Here is an 18,898-nt window from a genome sequence, read left to right on the forward strand (position 1 = left end):
GAGTTGTATGCAGATATTGCACGTTTGGTAAATGTAACTCGATTTCAGAAAAAACAAATTCTTGAGATGCAACAAAATTACTTTATGGATGCATATGGGGGGTAAACTATGTTGTATTTAGTTGTATATCTAGGCGATTCACCTTGTTGTAGTTGTATGGATTTCTCCTTAGGTTTATGTTTGTAGATAGGCAAATTAAGTGATAAGATTTGAATTAATAAGGAAACCACTTAATAATTCTTTAGTTTTTTTTATATAATCTTTTGTAGCCATATCTGATCTAAATAGAATTAGATTATTAGAATTGATTCAGTGATAAAGCTTCCTCACTTTTTCCCTTTCTCAAGAATAGGACAATAGTTAATTTTCTGTATAAAAAATAGGACCAGAAAATGGACAGCTTATATCTGGACAGTGTAAGATGGGTACAAACGTTTTTTACTGATACTCATGCACAAAAAAATGAAAAATGACCAAATACAACCAAGACAAGAAAAACCCACTAACATAATTTAATGAGAACCATGTAAATGTTATGGGTACACCAATACATATTTACACATACATTATTATTGAGGATATATAGAATAAAGAAGTTAATGGATGATGATGTCTGGGATATGGAGCAATGTGCCATTGATGATTGAAATAAGAAACACAATGTGAGTTATGGCTTTTATTACCAATGTAACCCAATTCACCCTCCCTATGTAGACAACCTTCTTCTTGTTCTTTGCATAGGAAACATTTATTCTATTTTCTATTCCTCTCTATTCATTTTAACCTTTTGTAGTATATTTTATGAAAATATAGTTCTTAGCTTCTCCCCATCTTCTTGTGTAACTAAGTTGTCGTTCTGATTCCACTTGTATTATCGATCCATATAATAGTGAACGCCTTAGATGGATCATCCATTTGTTTGTTTAATAATTCCTCTGTTTCGTACTATATTAAGTGTCACTTTAACATTTTTTTCGTTACATAAAAAATATAGTTTTACAATTTCAATATAATTTATATTTACCTTTTAGTTCAATATTAATTGCAAATGCATTAATTTTATAAATAAATTTATTTATCTAAAATGGTATTGGTTAAATAGATAATATTATTGAAAATATAAATGCATTTCAATCAGTTTCTTAATATGTGTGAAAATGTCACTTACACATTTTTTTGTGAAACGGAAAGAATAATTACTCTAGTCTTGTTTCTTTTTGAAATAAAAAACTCATTCAATTTTGTAAAGTTTTATATTTTCTTAGAAGGAAATAAAATTTTAAACTATTAAGACGTTAGAAACTTCTTTAGGATTTGGTGATGGAAATTAAATAAAATCGCATAACTTAAAATAAGACAAAATGTCATATTAGAAAAAAAAAGTACCACTTTTATGAAGTTATGGAAGCTGATAGAGTCTTACAAGTATTTACTTTCATGGTTTATGAAAGTTGGAAAGATTTTGGAGATATTCCTAATAAATTATGGAAAGTGGCGAATGCCATAATCCAACTAGTTTAATGTACTACTATATATGGGAGTTTGTGTGTTCTCTTATCTTTTCACCAAACAAGTTGATTTGTAAGTTTGAAAGAAAGAGATGTTCTATATTCTTTGTTCTTGGTATTATAATGGATTGTCTCTTGCTAGACCCCATAGACGTAGATATATATATATATATATATATGAATTTTGGATAAACATTTTTTTGTGTTCTTCTTCTGATTTTCATATTCTACAAATTTAATACTTTCTAACTTATATCGTTGGAAAGTGTGCCAGCGAATTTGTGTGTTTGTTTTGGTTTAAGATCTAACAGTTTTACTATTGTATGGTTGAGTTTTATCAACGTAAACAAAAAAAAATACAATTCTTGTTATATATTTATTTTCACTAGAATATTAGTTTTAGTGAAATGTAATTTTCGTTAAAAAAACCTAAAATTAAGAGGTGATAGCATAAACTAATTAATGAAAATACTAGCTTCATACAAAGCATATATCCATTAAATAGTTAGCTTGGAATGCCAGTAACACCCACACTCTTCTACAGTTATACTTAATTGTAAGCAGACACTTTACAATATAAAATATAATTAAGATCATCTTTACTTGTTTATAATATGTGTATAAGCGTGTGAGTATTTAACTAAGAAAATAAAATATTAATTGCAATCCCAAGACCTGAGTAGACGCTGCCCATTCCTTCGATGTAGGGGTTTTGAGATTATAAACAAATAAGTAAGTTTGTAAATTAATGTGTACTACTATCTGCATGCTTGCATGCGCATTTATCTTCTTCTCTAGTTTCTCTCCAAATTCTTCTTGACCTCTGACCCAAATTTATTATAATAACCATGACGATGGTAGTCAGTGGCCGACCCAGCTTCAAGTTTTAGGTGGGTCAGAATTGGGCTTTGGCCCACGTCTAAAATATAATTAAAGAAAATTAGTGAAAATCTGGTGTCAGACAGAATCGAAACAGAGAAAAGGTGGGTCAGTAGGTGATGAAACTAGCCAACTGAGCTACAGAATCAACACGTTATATAACTAAAACAGCTAAGATATAAATTTAACCTGTGTCATGTGACACACTATTCCTTAACGTAGGTCCGCCTCTGATGGTAGTGATATCACAATTTTTGGAGATAATACTTTTTGAAAGCTAAAGTAGATAATACTTGCAGTCTAGTTATATTGAAAGGTTATATATGAAGACGGGTACATGATGTTTCATACTCGAATGTTTTTAATAAATATGTACAGAAAAGAGAACTTTTAGAAGTGGATTTTTGAAAGAAATACAATTATCTTTTTGTACAAAAAGGTTAATATTTGTCTTCATCAATCGATTTTTACATGATGATGTCAAAGACTTATATAGTAACATAGCATTGACGAACATCTAACGGAACCGGGCTTCGTAGCCTGGTGGTAATGGAACCTCGGCTGAGGTGCCCGCCACCCAGCTTCGAAACCCGGCCACAGCGATTTAACATCCTTACTGCTGGGGCGCTGGACCCTTTCGGGGGATATTTAGGAAAGTGGCTGCCCAGACACCAGAGATATCAAAAAAAAAAAAAAAAGAACATCTAACGGAATTTCAAATCACTTCGAAAGTGTTCTGATTATTTTTGTAAAGAAAGTATTAGTTGTCATAGAGGTAGTTTGTAAATAAAGTGTTTTGAGTGTCCACCTTTTTGTAATTCGAAAAGTTCTAACATTTTTGAATTGCTTTCGAGTAAAAAGAGGTTTAGTTAAACATATAATTTATAAAAGTTCCGAAAGCTGAAACTTTGATCAATTCGGCGACAGACTAATTTTTGTTTGTTGGTGAAACATTGACCGTTTAATACTTTCAGTCAACGTAATTCCTTCATATTTCTTGTAACTTTATTATAAAGCGAGTAAATTATTTTACCGACAAAGTGGCTCGAAGGTATTAGCATAATACAAGCTCAACAATTTCTATACTTACGAAGAAATTGTAACTTTGTTATAAAGCGAGTAATTCCTCATATTTCTTGTAATTTGTTATACAGCGAGTAAATTATTTTACCGACAAGTGGCATAATACAAGCTCAACAATTTCTATGCATACGAAGGAAAAGGTTTCACACTTTTTAGCTGACAGAATATTCTTGTTTTAGATAGAATATTCATCCCTGATTACAAAAAAATAATTGCTTAACTTAAAGAAAACGGTAAACCGTTCTTGGACGAGGGAATATTAAATTATCGGTGACCACATGTTAGAAATATTTAAAAATATCTGAATATAGTCGGATTTGAACTCAGCTTGTTTAACAACGTGCAATTCCATGCTACTATCCGACCACTAACACATAGTTTAATAATTGCTTAACTTGATTTAATATTAACGGAAAATGGAACAAATATATATTATTATTAAGTAGCATTTTCCCATATTTAGCTCCGATTAATAAAAAGCTGAAATTTGTTTACCAAATTAATTTTTGGGAAATACATCTGAAAAAGAAGACAATATATTTCAGCTATTACTGGAATAGTTTTTAACTTTTATGGACCTTTTTAATGAATTTCATCTGGTTTTATCGTGGTTTAATAAATATATTGAGTCGATTTATATTATTGTATGTTCGATGCAAACGGCATATGTTAATTCGGATGCACGTGAAAATTCTTGTTTTTGAATGTCTATAGAATTATTTATCAATTTTTTTTGTAATATTTTCGGAAAACAAAGAGATAATAACTGAGGTCTTCCAATAATAGTGGATTGATTTAGTCATTTAGATGAAATATGAACCCGTAGCTTCACGTAGAAATAGTTGAATGTCCATCGAATTATTCATAGTAAAAATTTTTTGAACCGTGTTGGATAAAGCATAATTAAAATGATGTTGTACGTTTATCTATTGAGGGTAGTGTTTGATTCGTTAAAACTTAAAAGTAAAAAGTAGACATGAACGGATTATAGTGCTACGCTCTACTATTCTACATGCATGTGCATTGGAGTTTATGACCTATCGTTATACGGTTTGTTGGTCGACTAAAAACTCTAACGTCTTAGAGACTCAAAACCTACATATTTCTTATATACAATTATGTATGTTGTAGTTTATTCTCTCTTTTTGTCAAGATTTAAGTTTATTAGTTTAAAAAAAAAGATTTTAGTTTATTCTTTAAAATATCCTTTTTTAAGGAAAAGGGCAGACAAGACGTTGTAGCCCAATGGTTAGGACGGGTCCCCGCCTGCATCCAGGTAGGGGGTTCGATCCACGCCGGAGGGAACTACCTTGCAACGCTCTTGTCACCCACACGGATATGGGCCATGCTTTCGGCCCATTTGAAAAACTGGGAGGGGCGTCTATCCGTGGGCATTCCTTCCCCTTGGGGATTAGTCTGGGCCTTCTGGGCCTGGGATACCCCCAGGTTAAACAAAAAAAAAAAAAAAAAAAAAAAAAAAAAAGGAAAAGGGCACACCACGTAGGATACTATGATTACCCGGGTAAAAATCTTGAATGCAGAAAACGTTAAACTTTTAAAGGTAACCATCAGCAAAGGTTGATATGATTCCGACAATATTTTTTAATTATGGCTTTTACGTGGAATTATTTACCGCTTTAAAGTGAAAGCAGAACCCCCAAACTTGTTATTTCCCCCCTACGAACCGACGCTAAATCCACAAATTAAGGAATTGAAAAAAAGGAGACAACAAAACAAGAAGAAAAGGAAAGAACATGGATCTGAACATGGTCAAAAGGGGGCCAGTCAATGGTCACAAAGTGACAAATCCGTTGTTTGGTAGTTATCATAAAGTGTCGGACAGTTAATACCGTTGTCAAAATGTCTATGTCGTTATCACGTATCACTAATTAGCAATTAGTAACAAATTAAGTTACCATCCCATCAGTAAATCAATATTTCGGAAAAAATAGTGGTAAACTGAAAAGAGGTATACAATGTTTTTTCTTGCTTAAAAATGTTTTTAGTTATTGTTAACAGATTGAGTTACATTCCCAGCAATCAATCCATGTTTTGGAAAAGATATGTACAATCAGGCCTGTGTACAATATGTTATTCACAGTTAACAGTACAGGCTGACATTTCGTTTTTCCAAATAAGTATGTGCTACATGTTCAAGAATTTTAGTGATAATTACTTTCATTTATAATAAAATGTTTATAAACACTTTCTAACAATGGACATTTCCTTAAGTACCAAAAAATAAACAACCGTTTCTATAAACTTGTCACCCTATCAAATTTAAATTTTCGTGATTTTAGGTTACAACTTTTTTTGCGTTTGAGTTTTGCATATTATAGTTCTTCAACCACTAATTGGTATGAACAGGTATGGGCTTAGATAATGGGCGGTGCATATACGGATTTGTCAAAACAATAGCGACCATACGAGACAAAAAGACATAGTCGATGAATGTATATGTCTCTAAATGTAATATTCTAATAGTGCATGATAAAGATATGCATACACGCACGTAAAGAGTTAATGAAGACAATATGAGGAAAAGAGCTAATTTGCAGGCAAAAAGAGTGGTGAAAGTATGATGAAGCCAAGAAGCAAAGAAACATTCATTTGTGTTTTTTTTTAATCTTTTGGGAATTATTTTTTTATGTCCTTAGTTTTTGGGACATTATCTAACATTCATTTCAATTCCCTCAAACTTTCGGCCGTTTCTAAACCCCATTTGTTTTACTTTTTCTTTTATGAAGCTCGTATTGAGCGCCTACTATTCCAAATATTTAGTTGGACCTGTTTACACCATGAGAATCATATGGTATAAGTTATAAAATTTTCATAAGATTTTTTTTTTGAAAGATTGGTCTTGTTATGCAATAACAATGAAGATATAGAGTGATATTATTTGTCACAGTTAGCGAGAAACTTTTAGCTAAAATTATAGTTACTCGTTTTTTAGCTAAAACCACACCAATCAGGTGAAAAAGATTTTTAACTATTTTACTCTAGCTAGTTATTGTATATCCAGCAATAAAAACATCTATTTTGCTCCTTATAGTTTTTGTGGCGAAGAAAGTTGCGCCCAGTTTCACTTTTTGTTTTTATTTTATTATGTTTTACTCTAAAACCTTTTCTCTTAATTCTTATACACTCTAGATTACGCTAGATTAACCAATCACACCCATAGTGAAATATTGCACCTCAAAACCCCTTTCTGAAATTGTAAAATAGATTTTATCTTTCCTTTTAGACATGAAATTGAATTGTCAAGACTTCGAAAAGTTGTGCGTCGACATAAGTTTAGAGGGTAATAGAATTAAATTAATATGATTTTAACGAAGGAGAAAACAATAAACATGTTCATGTCCAATGTTTGGAGGGTTCACAAGTCAAAGTGGGTCTTACCAAATACAAAGCTATGGCCCACCACCACATTACCCTGGTTCAAAGTCCTCTTTCTTGTTATCTCAAGAGCATTGTTCAGAGTTGGTTAATACAAGAAAAAAACAGATTAAGCAGTATATTAGTGAGTTTAGTACCTATCATACAGTGAAGCAACTTTCTGGAGAATCTCCTCACTGAATAACACTTGTTCTGTACTATTGTTTTTCTTACAACAACCTCGTTACAGTAAGGCCATCCGTAGTGAAATTATGATATCCTTAATTACGCTTAGTTGCAGTTTCCAAATTATATATGCTCTTTTCACAATACTCGTATATGTATATATTTCTCTTTTCCATAACATTTCCGTATTAGCAACTCTTTCGTACTTATATGTATACTTCTATTTCCATAACATTTTTAGTTCAATCATATATAACAAAATGTAGTTTGTTGTAAGAGATTGTACTTATGGAACAAGATTAGGGCGACACTGGCGTTTTGTTGATAGCATCATTACCAAGGGAAGTACGTCAATTGGCATTGGTAACAAGTGATGCCTTTCATCATCACAAACTACTTCCAAAGTGTATCTTTCACGTTTCTACATAAAATATTGTTACACCTTACGTGTATATATGATAAATTTGGAGAGCTTTCAACTCAAAACTAATTGACATTAATTAAATTGCTCTAAATATACTAAATAGTAAATTTTGTTATATACTCTCTCCGTTTCAATATAGTTGATGTTTTAGAAAGATAATTTTGTTTCAAATTAGATGAAGTTTTGAGATTTTAAGGTTAACTTTAACTTTGTTGGAAACTGTTTAACCAATTAGATTTCACTGTCTTTTTATTATTGGTTAATTGATTCTAAAATAATATTTTTTAAATAATTGTTTAGAAAAATCTAATCTTTGTGCAATAAGTCAAAACATCAAGTATTATGAAACAGATGGAGTATTATTTATGTCTTATAGAAACTCTCGGTGTGTGAGAATTTATAGTTCGGATCAGACCGACCAGACCCATCTTTTGGGACACATTGGTTCAAGATCAACCAGACCTCATTCGGATCTGACCGATTTCAGTTTCATATTCGACTAACACCATATTAAATTTGAACTTCTCAAAACCTTTCAATTTAAAACTAACTAGACCTTGGTATTTATTTTATGTTTTTATTTTTTTTGTCTATATTAAATGATGTATTTGTACTATTTAAACATAAATTTAGATTGAAAATTAATCTTTGCAGTTATAATAAAAATTAAAATTAAAAGTTTAATAAAATATTCTGATATAAATTTTAAGTTTCTTAATTAAAATAACATAAGAGTGAGTCATAATTGTTTCCAATTCCAAAATCTTAGCATTTCTCAAAAACATATAAAATAAATTTATAAATACATAAAATATATAAACATATTGGGAACTATAATTTCTATTAAAATAAAATTGTTAAGGAAAAATAATCTTTTGCTATTACTATTTATTTCTAGAGTTTGATCCGTGATCGTGTAAATATTTGCTTTCACTTTAATTTTTTTACTTTGTACTAATGGTATAATATATATATATATATATATATATATTTTTAAATTAAATATTAAAAATATTAATATGTTAATACGAAATCTATTAGCTAGGTTATCTATTTCGGTTAAGATTCGATTAAGGAAATTTATTATTTAAATTAGGAAAATACATTAAATCCTTAAATCTATTATTTAGATTAGGAAAAAATAATTATACTTAAATAAAAGATTCAATAAATATTTCAGTGACATTCTAATATAAATAATCTTAAAACTAAAGGGTATTTCTATTTTAATAATATAAGTTAGTGGTAAATTTATCCAAATCCATTGTATATTACTTCTGTCCATATAAATTGACGTGGAAGTTTATATTATCGCAATATACATACTATAATTCTTTATCCACTTTCTTAAACCAGATTGAATGGCATATACCACGGGTCCACGAGTATTTGACAATGCTTGAAACTGAAAAAAAAATCATTTATCTGGTTAATCCCGTTGTCCCATTACTAAATTAAGCATTCAAAATTCTTTGGAGGAGAGGAGACTTTGAGAGCTTAGTATTATAACCTTCACATAGATGGAATCAGCCAACGTGTAGCAGTTGAACTAACATTTTGTGTAAGACCCACTAGAGTTAATTGGACCAAATGCTTTTAACATTAGGTCCATAACATTAAAATGTTTGGGCTTTGTGAGAACCCATCTCAAGGAATTGGCACCATAACATTACAACGTTTGGGCTTTGTGAGAACCCATCTCAAGGAATTGGCACTAGCTGGGGCAGCCATGCATTTTATCTATTGATCAACTTGGCTCGTACGTCTCAAAGCAAGGAACCACAAACTCTCAAGTCAATTTGTTCACTCCACATCATAATGTATTGGTTCGGTCAGATTGCGTGATTTTAGTGTTTGAGCGTTCTTTGTAGATGTGTTCATATTAATAAATGCAGAAGATAAAACTAAGTAGACTGTTAAATAGAGAAGCAAATTGAATAGAGATAAAACTTGAAGCAAACCAAAGCGAAGCCGTCAATGGCCAGCATTCAGACAGACAAGAACATGTTCTTCACTTTATAATCTTAATTATATGTTTCTCGAAATAAAAAGACCATCCCGAGCATCCATTGCATAACAAGCATAGGTGAAGAAGAGCTTCTTAGTACGGGTCCGAAACTGCCATCCTCTCACAAAACTCTATATGCTTCAAAGCGCCTGTTCACATTTCAATACTTCAATAAGAGACATGAAGTCTTTAAAGCAAAAAGGCCATCAAGAAGTACAATTGGTTAAGTCATACCCTCTAGAATATGCGTTTTTGAGAAAAGGGCTCAAAACTGGCGCCTAGGAGGCCTAGCTTCAGCTTCCGAGACTCTAATTTGTCTCCCGTCCAAATCCTATAAAAAAAGCATTATCAAGAGTTGTTTGATTGATCTCATTACATATTAGCATGAGCCAAGAACGGGAAAGAAAGATACTTACAGCACCATTCAAGGTTTGGATAGCATTTTGGACCTCTTGAGCAGAGTTATACGTCACAAACCCAAAACCCTTGGACCGACCACTGTCCCTGTCGTAGATAACTCTAGCCTCAACAACCTTTCCTTGCTCCCCAAACAAACTCTCGAGAGCCATGTCATCGACTCCCCACGAGAGATTCCCGACGTAAACACGGTTTCCTGAACCACCACCACCTCCAAAGCTGCTTCTGGGTCCTCTGGAGAAGGAGTCTTCCCTCTTTGGTGGAGGAGGACCTGCGTTTACTCTCAACTGTCTACCATCCAACTCCTGCAATAATAATAAAAAAAAAATGGTTTCACTTTATATATCAATAAAGGAATCACACAACACGAGGTTGAAGATTTTTCAATTCATCTAAGAAAATAGTTACATTCCAAGACATAATAATATGGCGCTTATTACTAGCATATATTATAATATAACATAAACAAACTAAGCATCCACGGTGGAAATAAATACAAAAATGCACAAAAAGGAAAACGCATAACCAACAGGTAACCTTAAAACAAATCATAGTTTCATACCAACACTCAAAGCTAAAGAGTAAAGGTAGAGAGATATATGTATATTCTTACATAGCCATTAAACTGCTGAGCAGCAGCCTCTGCTTCAGAGACAGAAGACATTGTCACGAACCCGAATCCTCTGCTTCGTCCTGTCACCTTGTCATAGATCACCTAACAAAAAAAAGACAAAACAAAAAGTAACATAAAAAATCTTAAACTACTAATTTCACCTAACAGAAGACAACAACATAGGACACACTGTCTTTATTACCTCAACCATCTCAACGTTCCCTGCGCTCTCGAAGAGCTGAGCGAGCTGAGCACTGTCAACGTCGAACGGAAGGTTACCGACGAAGAGTTTGAGGTCAGCAGAGAAGGACTGCTCCTGTGGCGGCGGCGCCACGTCATCGACGAAACCGCCGTCTTCTTCTTCGACAGAGAAGTCTTCCGTGACGGCGACGTTACGGAGGAAGCGAGAGGCGGGAGAGTTGCATTTGGCGGAGGAGGAAGAGGAGAGGGAGTTGAGTTTGAAAGAGAGGGAAGGAGGTAAGAGGGAGGAGGAGGGTTTGGAGACGGAGAAAGGAAAGGAGTTAGGGTTGAAGGTGGAGAGAGCGAGAGACGAAGCTGAAGCTGCCATGGTGAAGTGAATGAGAAGAGATGAGATAAGGTTTTCGGCTTAGTGGATGATGGTTTGGATGCAGAGTGTTTGATATTTATATGGGCTAAATGAACTCTTTTGAGCTTGCACGGAATGTCTTAATATGATTTTTATTTACAAATTTAATCTGAAACTATTATTCTGCTAAATTTATGTTCAGCTTTGTTAATAAAATTTTTTTTTTTTTGTCAAATGTCAACATTGGAAAATAAGATTCGGAATTGATATCATTCTTGGGAGTGTCACGTAAACTGTGAAAATCCTCTTGTTCCATTGGTTTAATTTTTTTTTTAAAAAAATAATACTTTTTACATTATATCTGAATTTGAAAATCTTAAAAGTTGTTAATATGTAATATTTTTATAATTCATAACAAAATAATAAATCCGTCTTAATAAAAAATAATTTAAATTTGTTTTTCTAAGTTTTCCAAAAAAAAAAAGAATTGTGATTATGTGATTTTAATTGGTTGTGTTTTTGGTAATGGTTTCATTGGACGGCCTGTACTAACTACTTGTCATAATATGAAGTGAAGGGATGGGTAAGATGATATCTGAGGCGTCGAAATTTTGGATGGACAGTGGAGATGGCACGTCTCGTGCCAAAGACAAAACAAAACAAAATAATGAGAGCATGATTATAGGGACATCTTAGAGTGTATCTTAGGTTTATTTAGATTAAATTAAAAAGACCAAACCACCTTTATGCTAAACTCGTCGCTTAATTAGGAGAAGGAGAGAGTGTATCTTATGGCCACGTGTTGAAAGGTGATTGGTGAGAGAAGAGGTGAAGCACGACATCGTTTTGTCTCTCTCACTTTTCTTTCTTTCTTTCTTTTTCTCTTCTTTCTCTCCTCTCCTCGGCGACACGAAAGGCGATTTGCTTCATCTCGGTGAATCTCCTCAACGAGACGGCGTCTCTGTTGGTAGCTCGTCTCGACGAAGGAGAACGACGTTTCCTCTAGCGGTTGCTCTCCTCGACCAACGAAAACGGCGAGATTTCTCTCGTGGTGGCTCTCGGAGACGAAGAGACATCGGTGAACGCTTCTGCTCTGGATGATCGAAAGGTAAAGATGAGTTGAATTTGTTTCAAAGACAAACTATTTCATTCATGCATGTCTTTTTTGAATCGTGAATCTTTAGAATGAACAAGCATCTGATTTGTTTTAATTTTTTTGTGTATTTGTCTGTTGAGATGGATGATCAAGACCTTTGGATGATCAAGAGATGGCGAAACCTTGCTCTTTGTCAGACTCAGACAGAACCCCCACGATTGTTCATTAAGGTAAGACCTCTGTCTTTGATCATTTGAATAGAATAAAACCTGATATCTTTGCTCTGTTTAATTGGATAAACTATTGTCATTGCTAATGAATTTAGAGTCGTATAAAACATTCTTCTTTGCTCTGTTTGGTTTGGTAAATCTTTGTAGAGTTTTTAGTCTGTGGTTTGTCATATATGTCGCGATTGTAGTTGATTTTTACTTAAAGAATTCAACCGTAGTGGTAGGTTGTGATCAATGCATAGGTTTAGGTAAGAAATTGTATGCTTAAATAGATATTGGTAGATTTAGGTAATAAATTTTATGGTTAGACTGAATTGAATGGTTTGTGTGAGGAATGGTGTTGTGTGATTAATGGATTGTAGCTATATGTCAACTCGGTAGTGGTAGGTTGTGATCAATGCTTTGTGTGATGTCAAACACGGTTATAAACCGTGTACTTCTCTTCTTTCTTCTCCTCTGTCTTGAAAAAACAGTCTTCTTCTTCTTCCTTCTTCTCCACTTTCTCATCTTTGTTATTTTCTTTCTCTCATCTTCTATTCAATGGCTTACTTTCCTGGTTCTGGAACCGGTTCGTTAGTGGACTTACTTAGTTCACAAACCCAAACAGTTTCCTTCAGTAACTTTCCATCTGTAGCTAGTCTAGGAACCGAAGCTTCAAACCTTCATGGAGTCACTTCTGCTGCGCCAAAAGAACGAAGGAAATGGACACAAGAGGATGACATTGTTCTCATCAGCGCGTGGTTGAACACGAGCAAAGATCCTGTGGTGGCCAACGAGCAAAGAGCAGGAACCTTTTGGGAGCGAGTTACTGCATACTATGCTGCAACTCCTCACGCTGCTGGCTGCTTGGTGAGAAAGACGGGTGACTGCAAGCAGCGTTGGCACAAGATCAATGATTTCGTGTCCAAGTTCTGTGGATCATACGCAGCAGCAACTAGAGAGAAAAGCTCCGGCCAGAATGAAGTTGATGTTCTCAAACAAGCACATCATCTTTTTTTTATCCATCACAAGAAGAAGTTTACTCTAGAACACGCATGGAGGGAGCTGCGCTTTGACCAGAAGTGGCGCGACATTACTAATAACGATGATAAGAAGAAGAAGAAGAGGAAGAATGAGGAAGGTGAGGAAGGTGAGGATTCAGTTCCCTCTGAAGCAAGTGGAAGCAAGCGTCCACCGGGTGTGAAGGCTGCAAAGGCTGCAAAGGCTGCAAAGGCTGCAAAGGATGCAAAGGATGCAAAGGCAAGTGGAAAGAAGCCTGTGGTGCATGAGATCCTGGATGTTGACAAGTATGAGAGTATGTGGACAATCAAACAGCAGGATTTGGCCGCCAAAGAACGGTTGTCTAAGACTCATATGCTTGAGAATCTCCTTGCAAGACAAGATGCCTTAGCTGATTACGAAGAAGTCCTCAAGAAGAAGCTTATCAGTGATTTGTTCTCTAGTTAATGTCTCCTTGTTTAAATGTTTCAATGTCTCCTTGTTTTAATGTCTGTAGTTGTTTCTATTTTAATGTTTGTTTCTGTTTTCTGTTTCTGTTTCAATGTTGTCTTTGTGTTTAATGTTTTCTGTTTCTGTTTTAATGATAATTTGCCTTTGTTTAATGGCTATGTTTCTGTTTCAAACGCCTCTGTCTTGAAAATAATTTATGTCTTTGTAATGCAGGTGGGAGAGTAAAGAGACAAGAGTGGGAGAGTAAAGAGACAAGTGGGAGAGAAGACAAGTTCACGAGATGTAATGCCTCTGTCTGCTCTTTTTGGTTCACAAGAGTAAAGAGACAAGACAAGTTCACGAGATGTATAGTAGACATGTAGTTCTTGTCTTTTTGGTTCACGAGATGTACATGTAGACATGTAGTTCTTGTCTTCATGTTTCACGAGATGTACATGTTTCATTATATGATAGTCTTTACGTCACTGTCTTTTTCTAAACTTGTATCTATAAAGTGAAAATGTTGTATCATTCTCTCATCACAAAACAATTCTCTCAACTGATCGTAAACATCATTCTCAATTCATCACTTTTCCTTCTTTCATTTTCAATTCATCACTTTTCCTACTTTCATTTTTTTTTGTTAAAAGATTCCAAAAAAATGGATGAGTCTTTCAATCAAGCTTTTGATCAGTATTATGATTACCATTTCGATGCAGCATTTGAGAGTTTGAACAATCAAACAGGTGGTCAAGAAGAAGAAGAAGAACAACAACAAGAAGTGGTAAAAAAACAAAGAAAAAAAAGAGTAGTTATCGAACGAAATCGCGAAGAAGGCCATCAACGGTTATGGAACGATTATTTCAGTGACACTCCTACATATCAGGAAAATCAATTTCGACGAAGATTTAGAATGAACAAGTCATTGTTCATGCGTATTGTTGACCGCCTCTCCAATGAAGTTCAATACTTTCGTCAAACACAAGACGTTACCGGAAGAAGTGGTCTCTCTACACTTCAGAAGTGTACAGCCGCAATTCGTGTCTTGGCATATGGTTCTGCCTTTGATGCGGTCGACGAATACATCCGGCTTGCTGCAAGCACGGCTCGGTTATGTGTGGAAAATTTTGTGGAAGCAATAATAGATTTGTACGGCGATCAGTACCTAAGGAGACCAACGCAAGATGATCTTCAGCGTCTACTTCATCTCGGAGAGATTCGTGGATTTCCCGGTATGATAGGAAGCATCGATTGTATGCATTGGGAGTGGAAGAATTGTCCCACCACTTGGAAAGGACAATTTTCTCGTGGTTCGGGAAAACCCACAATCGTTTTAGAGGCGGTTGCTGATTATGATCTCTGGATATGGCATGCGTTCTTTGGACTTCCAGGTACTTTAAATGATATTAATATTCTTGATCGCTCACCTGTTTTCGATGACATCATACATGGCCAAGCTCCACAAGTGAATTTCTCGGTGAACGGAAATCCTTATTCAATGGCTTACTATCTCACCGATGGTATTTATCCTAAATGGGCAACTTTTATCCAATCTATACCACTTCCACAAGGGCGGAAAGCAGTTTTATTTGCTAAAACTCAAGAAGCTGTCCGAAAAGATGTCGAGCGTGCTTTCGGAGTCTTGCAAGCACGATTTGCCATTGTCAAAAATCCAGCACGTTGTTGGGACATACTCAAGATTGGGAAGATTATGAGAGCATGTATCATACTCCATAATATGATAGTGGAAAACGAACGAGTTGATGGCACTCAATTCGACACTTCGGGTTTCCAACCGGGAGAAGACGGCGAAAGTTCAAGTGCCGATGACACCTTTTTCATAGATACCCCTCCAAGTATCTCCGATCAAGATAGTGTTATAATAAGTATGCGTGATAAACCAATGCATCAACGACTAAAACGTGATTTGGTTGAACATATATGGCGTAAATTTGGACGTGATCAACGCAACAACTAAACGTCGATGCCGCTTTTAGTAATCTTTATTTTCATGTTTTTATGTTGTTATTTTAAAATCTATTTTTAAAATGTTATGTTTAATTTTGTGTAATATAATAAAATAATTTTATCTTTAAAAATTGTTTAATTTAAATGTAATATTTTTTTATTGTTAAGAACTTTAATTAAAGAAACTACCTATAAATGAAAATAATTAAGTGTATCTTAATAATATATCTTAGCTTAATGATAATCATTAAAATAACATTAATTCCCACTTAAGATACAAATAAAGTTTCTACCTATAAACATGCTCTGAGATATTTTAACTACAAGCCAATGGAAGTTGCAACTCTTGTTCCAGCACAAGATCTTCCCCTCAACTTGCTCCAGCAAAAAAAAAAAAGTGAAAAAGTGAAAAAGTGAAAATCCTCATTCAATTATCTTTTAACCATTCCAGGAAAAAAAATTACAGTGGTTAAAAAGACTAAATCAGAAAACGATACAGAATCCACCTTTTAAGTTAGAAAAACAGTGTTCTGTTTATTCTCTTTCTTTCTTGCTTCCTTGTCCCTTTCTGATCATTCTAGAAAGAAGTTAGGCTTGCTTAGTGTTGTGTTACATTCTTGGTTTTAAACTCTTGATCAGTTGAGTTCATCGCAGCTCAGCCCATCATCAATCTTAATGAAGTAAATTTAAAATGTCGTTGAGCAAATGAAACGGAGCACAAACTTGTATCAAATTTTGACCAAGCTTTACTGCAACGACAAGGAGAGATATATACACTACACCCAATATGTATCGGGTTTTATGTCTTTACAAATACATACCAAATGAACACGTTTTATTGAACGAAGTATATCAAAGTTTTATGTCCCCTATAAACTACAGGAGGAGAGGAGAGAGTCTTGACTCTACGATAAAGAACAATGATGTCTTTTTAAGCGCAACACGCTTTTAGGATCTCTTCAACAGGCGGATCATCTCCAGCTTCTTTGTCCTGAAACGTTCCCACAAAACAAATTGTTGAATACAACATTTTATTACCTCTCTGATCACATGACACGGTGTGAACACAAAGATAAGTACCTTGCGGATGTAAGAGATGTTGTTTTTCCCAGGCCCAGCAACTAGGATTCCACCTTGTTGCCTGCAGCCACCGAAGTCAGAGAGACCAATGTTTCAAGCAAGGAAACCTGAAGGACTGATTCAGACACACACTCTCTTATATAACTTACCAGCCGCCTCTTTCAACAGTATCTTTCATAAACGAGAGTTTCCAGTCTTGGCGGTATCCTTCCATGTAAGACTCTATTATCTTCATAGCAGCCTATAATAATAACAATAAATGAAAGTCACTGAGACCACAAAAGACATGTAACGTTTTGGTAAAACCTAGTTAAAGAGGAGAGAAGTCAGACTCTACTTTGGGAGTAAATGTCACAGAAACCCCTGAAGCAAACTTAAGCGCCTCGTATGATGCGTGGTTTGGATCCGCATACACCTCTGAGAGAGAAAGAGAGAAAACTTGTTTGTGCATTAGAATGATCTCAAAGAAAGAAAGAAAGAAAGTTCACCCAAGGAACTGAGAGGCACACCTCCTTCAAATTTTGTCTGTTCCACAAAAGTTTTGGCCTGCACAGATGATGAGTTATATATCATGACAATCTTGTAACATCTAAATGGTTACTTACAAAGAAGTGTGTGCGTTGTTAGTTACCTGATCGATACTTCCAGGTCCAATGAGAACAAGAGTAACACCAGACGCATCCATCACATCCTAACAAACAAAAAAGTCTCAGATATATTATTTTACTCAATGACCAAACGATTTTTGACATTATTACCTTCTTTTCCGCAAGATAAGCTGCTCGTTTCCGACACAGCACGCATCTGAAAACATTGACAAAAAGCTTTTTTTTTTTATACTTCTTTACACATTAGTAACAACTAACAAGACTCATCGAATCTAATGAGAAACTTGTCTAAAAAAAAATAATTAATCACCCGAAATGACGAGCGAATGCAACAACAGCTTTCCTATCCTTCCACAAATCAGAGATGGGAATCTCGTTTCCTCTCAAGTCCGAGACTTTCACTGTCTCTAGCAAATCTGCAGTTTCAGTTCCTGTCGGAATAATGGACACAATCTTGTAAGTAATATTGGAATTCAAACAGGAACAGAGAAGAGAAGGCTGTTTTATGCACACCTGAAGCGCCGGTGATGGCCGACACGACCACGGCGCTTCGCCGGAGAGAGACGCCGTGAGAATTCACCGAATAACCACCGAAGTTTACTGTCCCTAAGCCGTAAATCGTTTTCGGTTTCGGCTGCAGCGTAATGGAAGTGATCGTCGACGACGACGACGACGAGAGCGAAACAGCCATTGTTGGTGGTGGCTCCGGGAAAGCTGACAAAATCCTAACTTTAACTCTCATACCGTTGGTTAATCTCGTGGAGCCTGTTATTACACGTGGCAGATGATATGAAAGAGAAAGTAAACGCCACGTCAGCTCAATTTGGTTAGAGCCACGCTGGTTCTAGGCATCCGCATTCAAGTCGGATTCATACTAGGGTTCGACTAGTAGGGGTTTTTTTTTTTTTTTTTGTAAATTGAACTATCCCAAATCTATTGAAATCTCAAATGGAAATGCAGTCTCGTTGATTAGATTATTTCTGAATATTCAAATGAGTAGTAAGCAACAGATTTATATCCACATAACTACATAATAGAGTGCAATGAAATATTTTTAATCTAAATTAATTAGTAATCCAAAGTTCGTTTACCACTAGAATATCATCATAATTTTTAATACTTTTAGTTTATGTAAAATTTATTTGTTTTATATAACTATCAAAATAAACATAAACTAAAATAAACAAATAATTATTTTAGATATTAATTAGATTTTTTTATCAAAATTTTCAGAGAACTAGGATTTTAAGGTTTTTCTAGTATGAATTCGTTTTTATGAAATTTAGAAGGAATGTTTAACCAATAAAGCTAGCAACTCGGGTTAGTATCTCTTTGTTGTGTGACTTCGAAGTATTGTCTTGGTATATCTGTGAAACCCATCAAAGGAGTAAGATGCTTTTTCTCTTGATCAGTACCTTATGAATTAGAAACCCATCTAAACTGTAATG

The 18,898-nt window shown here is 34.5% G+C and overlaps 4 protein-coding genes across 4 annotated transcripts; 2 read left to right on the forward strand and 2 right to left on the reverse strand.

The window, feature by feature from the left end:
* Nucleotides 1–9,376: 9,376 nt before the first annotated feature.
* On the reverse strand, nt 9,377–11,122 carry LOC108807248 (RNA-binding protein CP29B, chloroplastic). Its single transcript, XM_018579509.2, has 5 exons — nt 10,696–11,122; nt 10,494–10,595; nt 9,880–10,185; nt 9,698–9,794; nt 9,377–9,612 (listed from the first exon to the last, which is right to left on the reverse strand). The coding sequence occupies exons 1-4, from the start codon at nt 11,059–11,061 to the stop codon at nt 9,729–9,731; spliced, it is 840 nt and encodes a 279-aa protein (XP_018435011.1). The 5' UTR covers nt 11,062–11,122; the 3' UTR covers nt 9,377–9,612; nt 9,698–9,728.
* Nucleotides 11,123–12,906: 1,784 nt separating this feature from the next.
* LOC130495865 (glutathione S-transferase T3-like) lies at nt 12,907–13,812 on the forward strand. The gene has a single exon (XM_056987430.1). It carries the CDS (start codon nt 12,907–12,909, stop codon nt 13,810–13,812), a length of 906 nt encoding a protein of 301 aa, XP_056843410.1.
* Nucleotides 13,813–14,707: 895 nt separating this feature from the next.
* LOC130495866 (protein ALP1-like) lies at nt 14,708–15,772 on the forward strand. Its single transcript, XM_056987431.1, has one exon. The coding sequence runs from the start codon at nt 14,708–14,710 to the stop codon at nt 15,770–15,772; it is 1,065 nt and encodes a 354-aa protein (XP_056843411.1).
* Nucleotides 15,773–16,475: 703 nt separating this feature from the next.
* LOC108807096 (thioredoxin-like protein AAED1, chloroplastic) lies at nt 16,476–18,178 on the reverse strand. The gene is made up of 9 exons (XM_018579348.1): nt 17,964–18,178; nt 17,761–17,881; nt 17,601–17,646; nt 17,474–17,533; nt 17,352–17,388; nt 17,180–17,259; nt 16,992–17,083; nt 16,843–16,903; nt 16,476–16,753 (listed from the first exon to the last, which is right to left on the reverse strand). The coding sequence occupies exons 1-9, from the start codon at nt 18,139–18,141 to the stop codon at nt 16,694–16,696; spliced, it is 735 nt and encodes a 244-aa protein (XP_018434850.1). The 5' UTR covers nt 18,142–18,178; the 3' UTR covers nt 16,476–16,693.
* Nucleotides 18,179–18,898: the final 720 nt, after the last annotated feature.

Source organism: Raphanus sativus, chromosome 6 (genome assembly GCF_000801105.2).
Source record: "Raphanus sativus cultivar WK10039 chromosome 6, ASM80110v3, whole genome shotgun sequence".
Classification (NCBI taxonomy): Eukaryota; Viridiplantae; Streptophyta; class Magnoliopsida; order Brassicales; family Brassicaceae; genus Raphanus; species Raphanus sativus.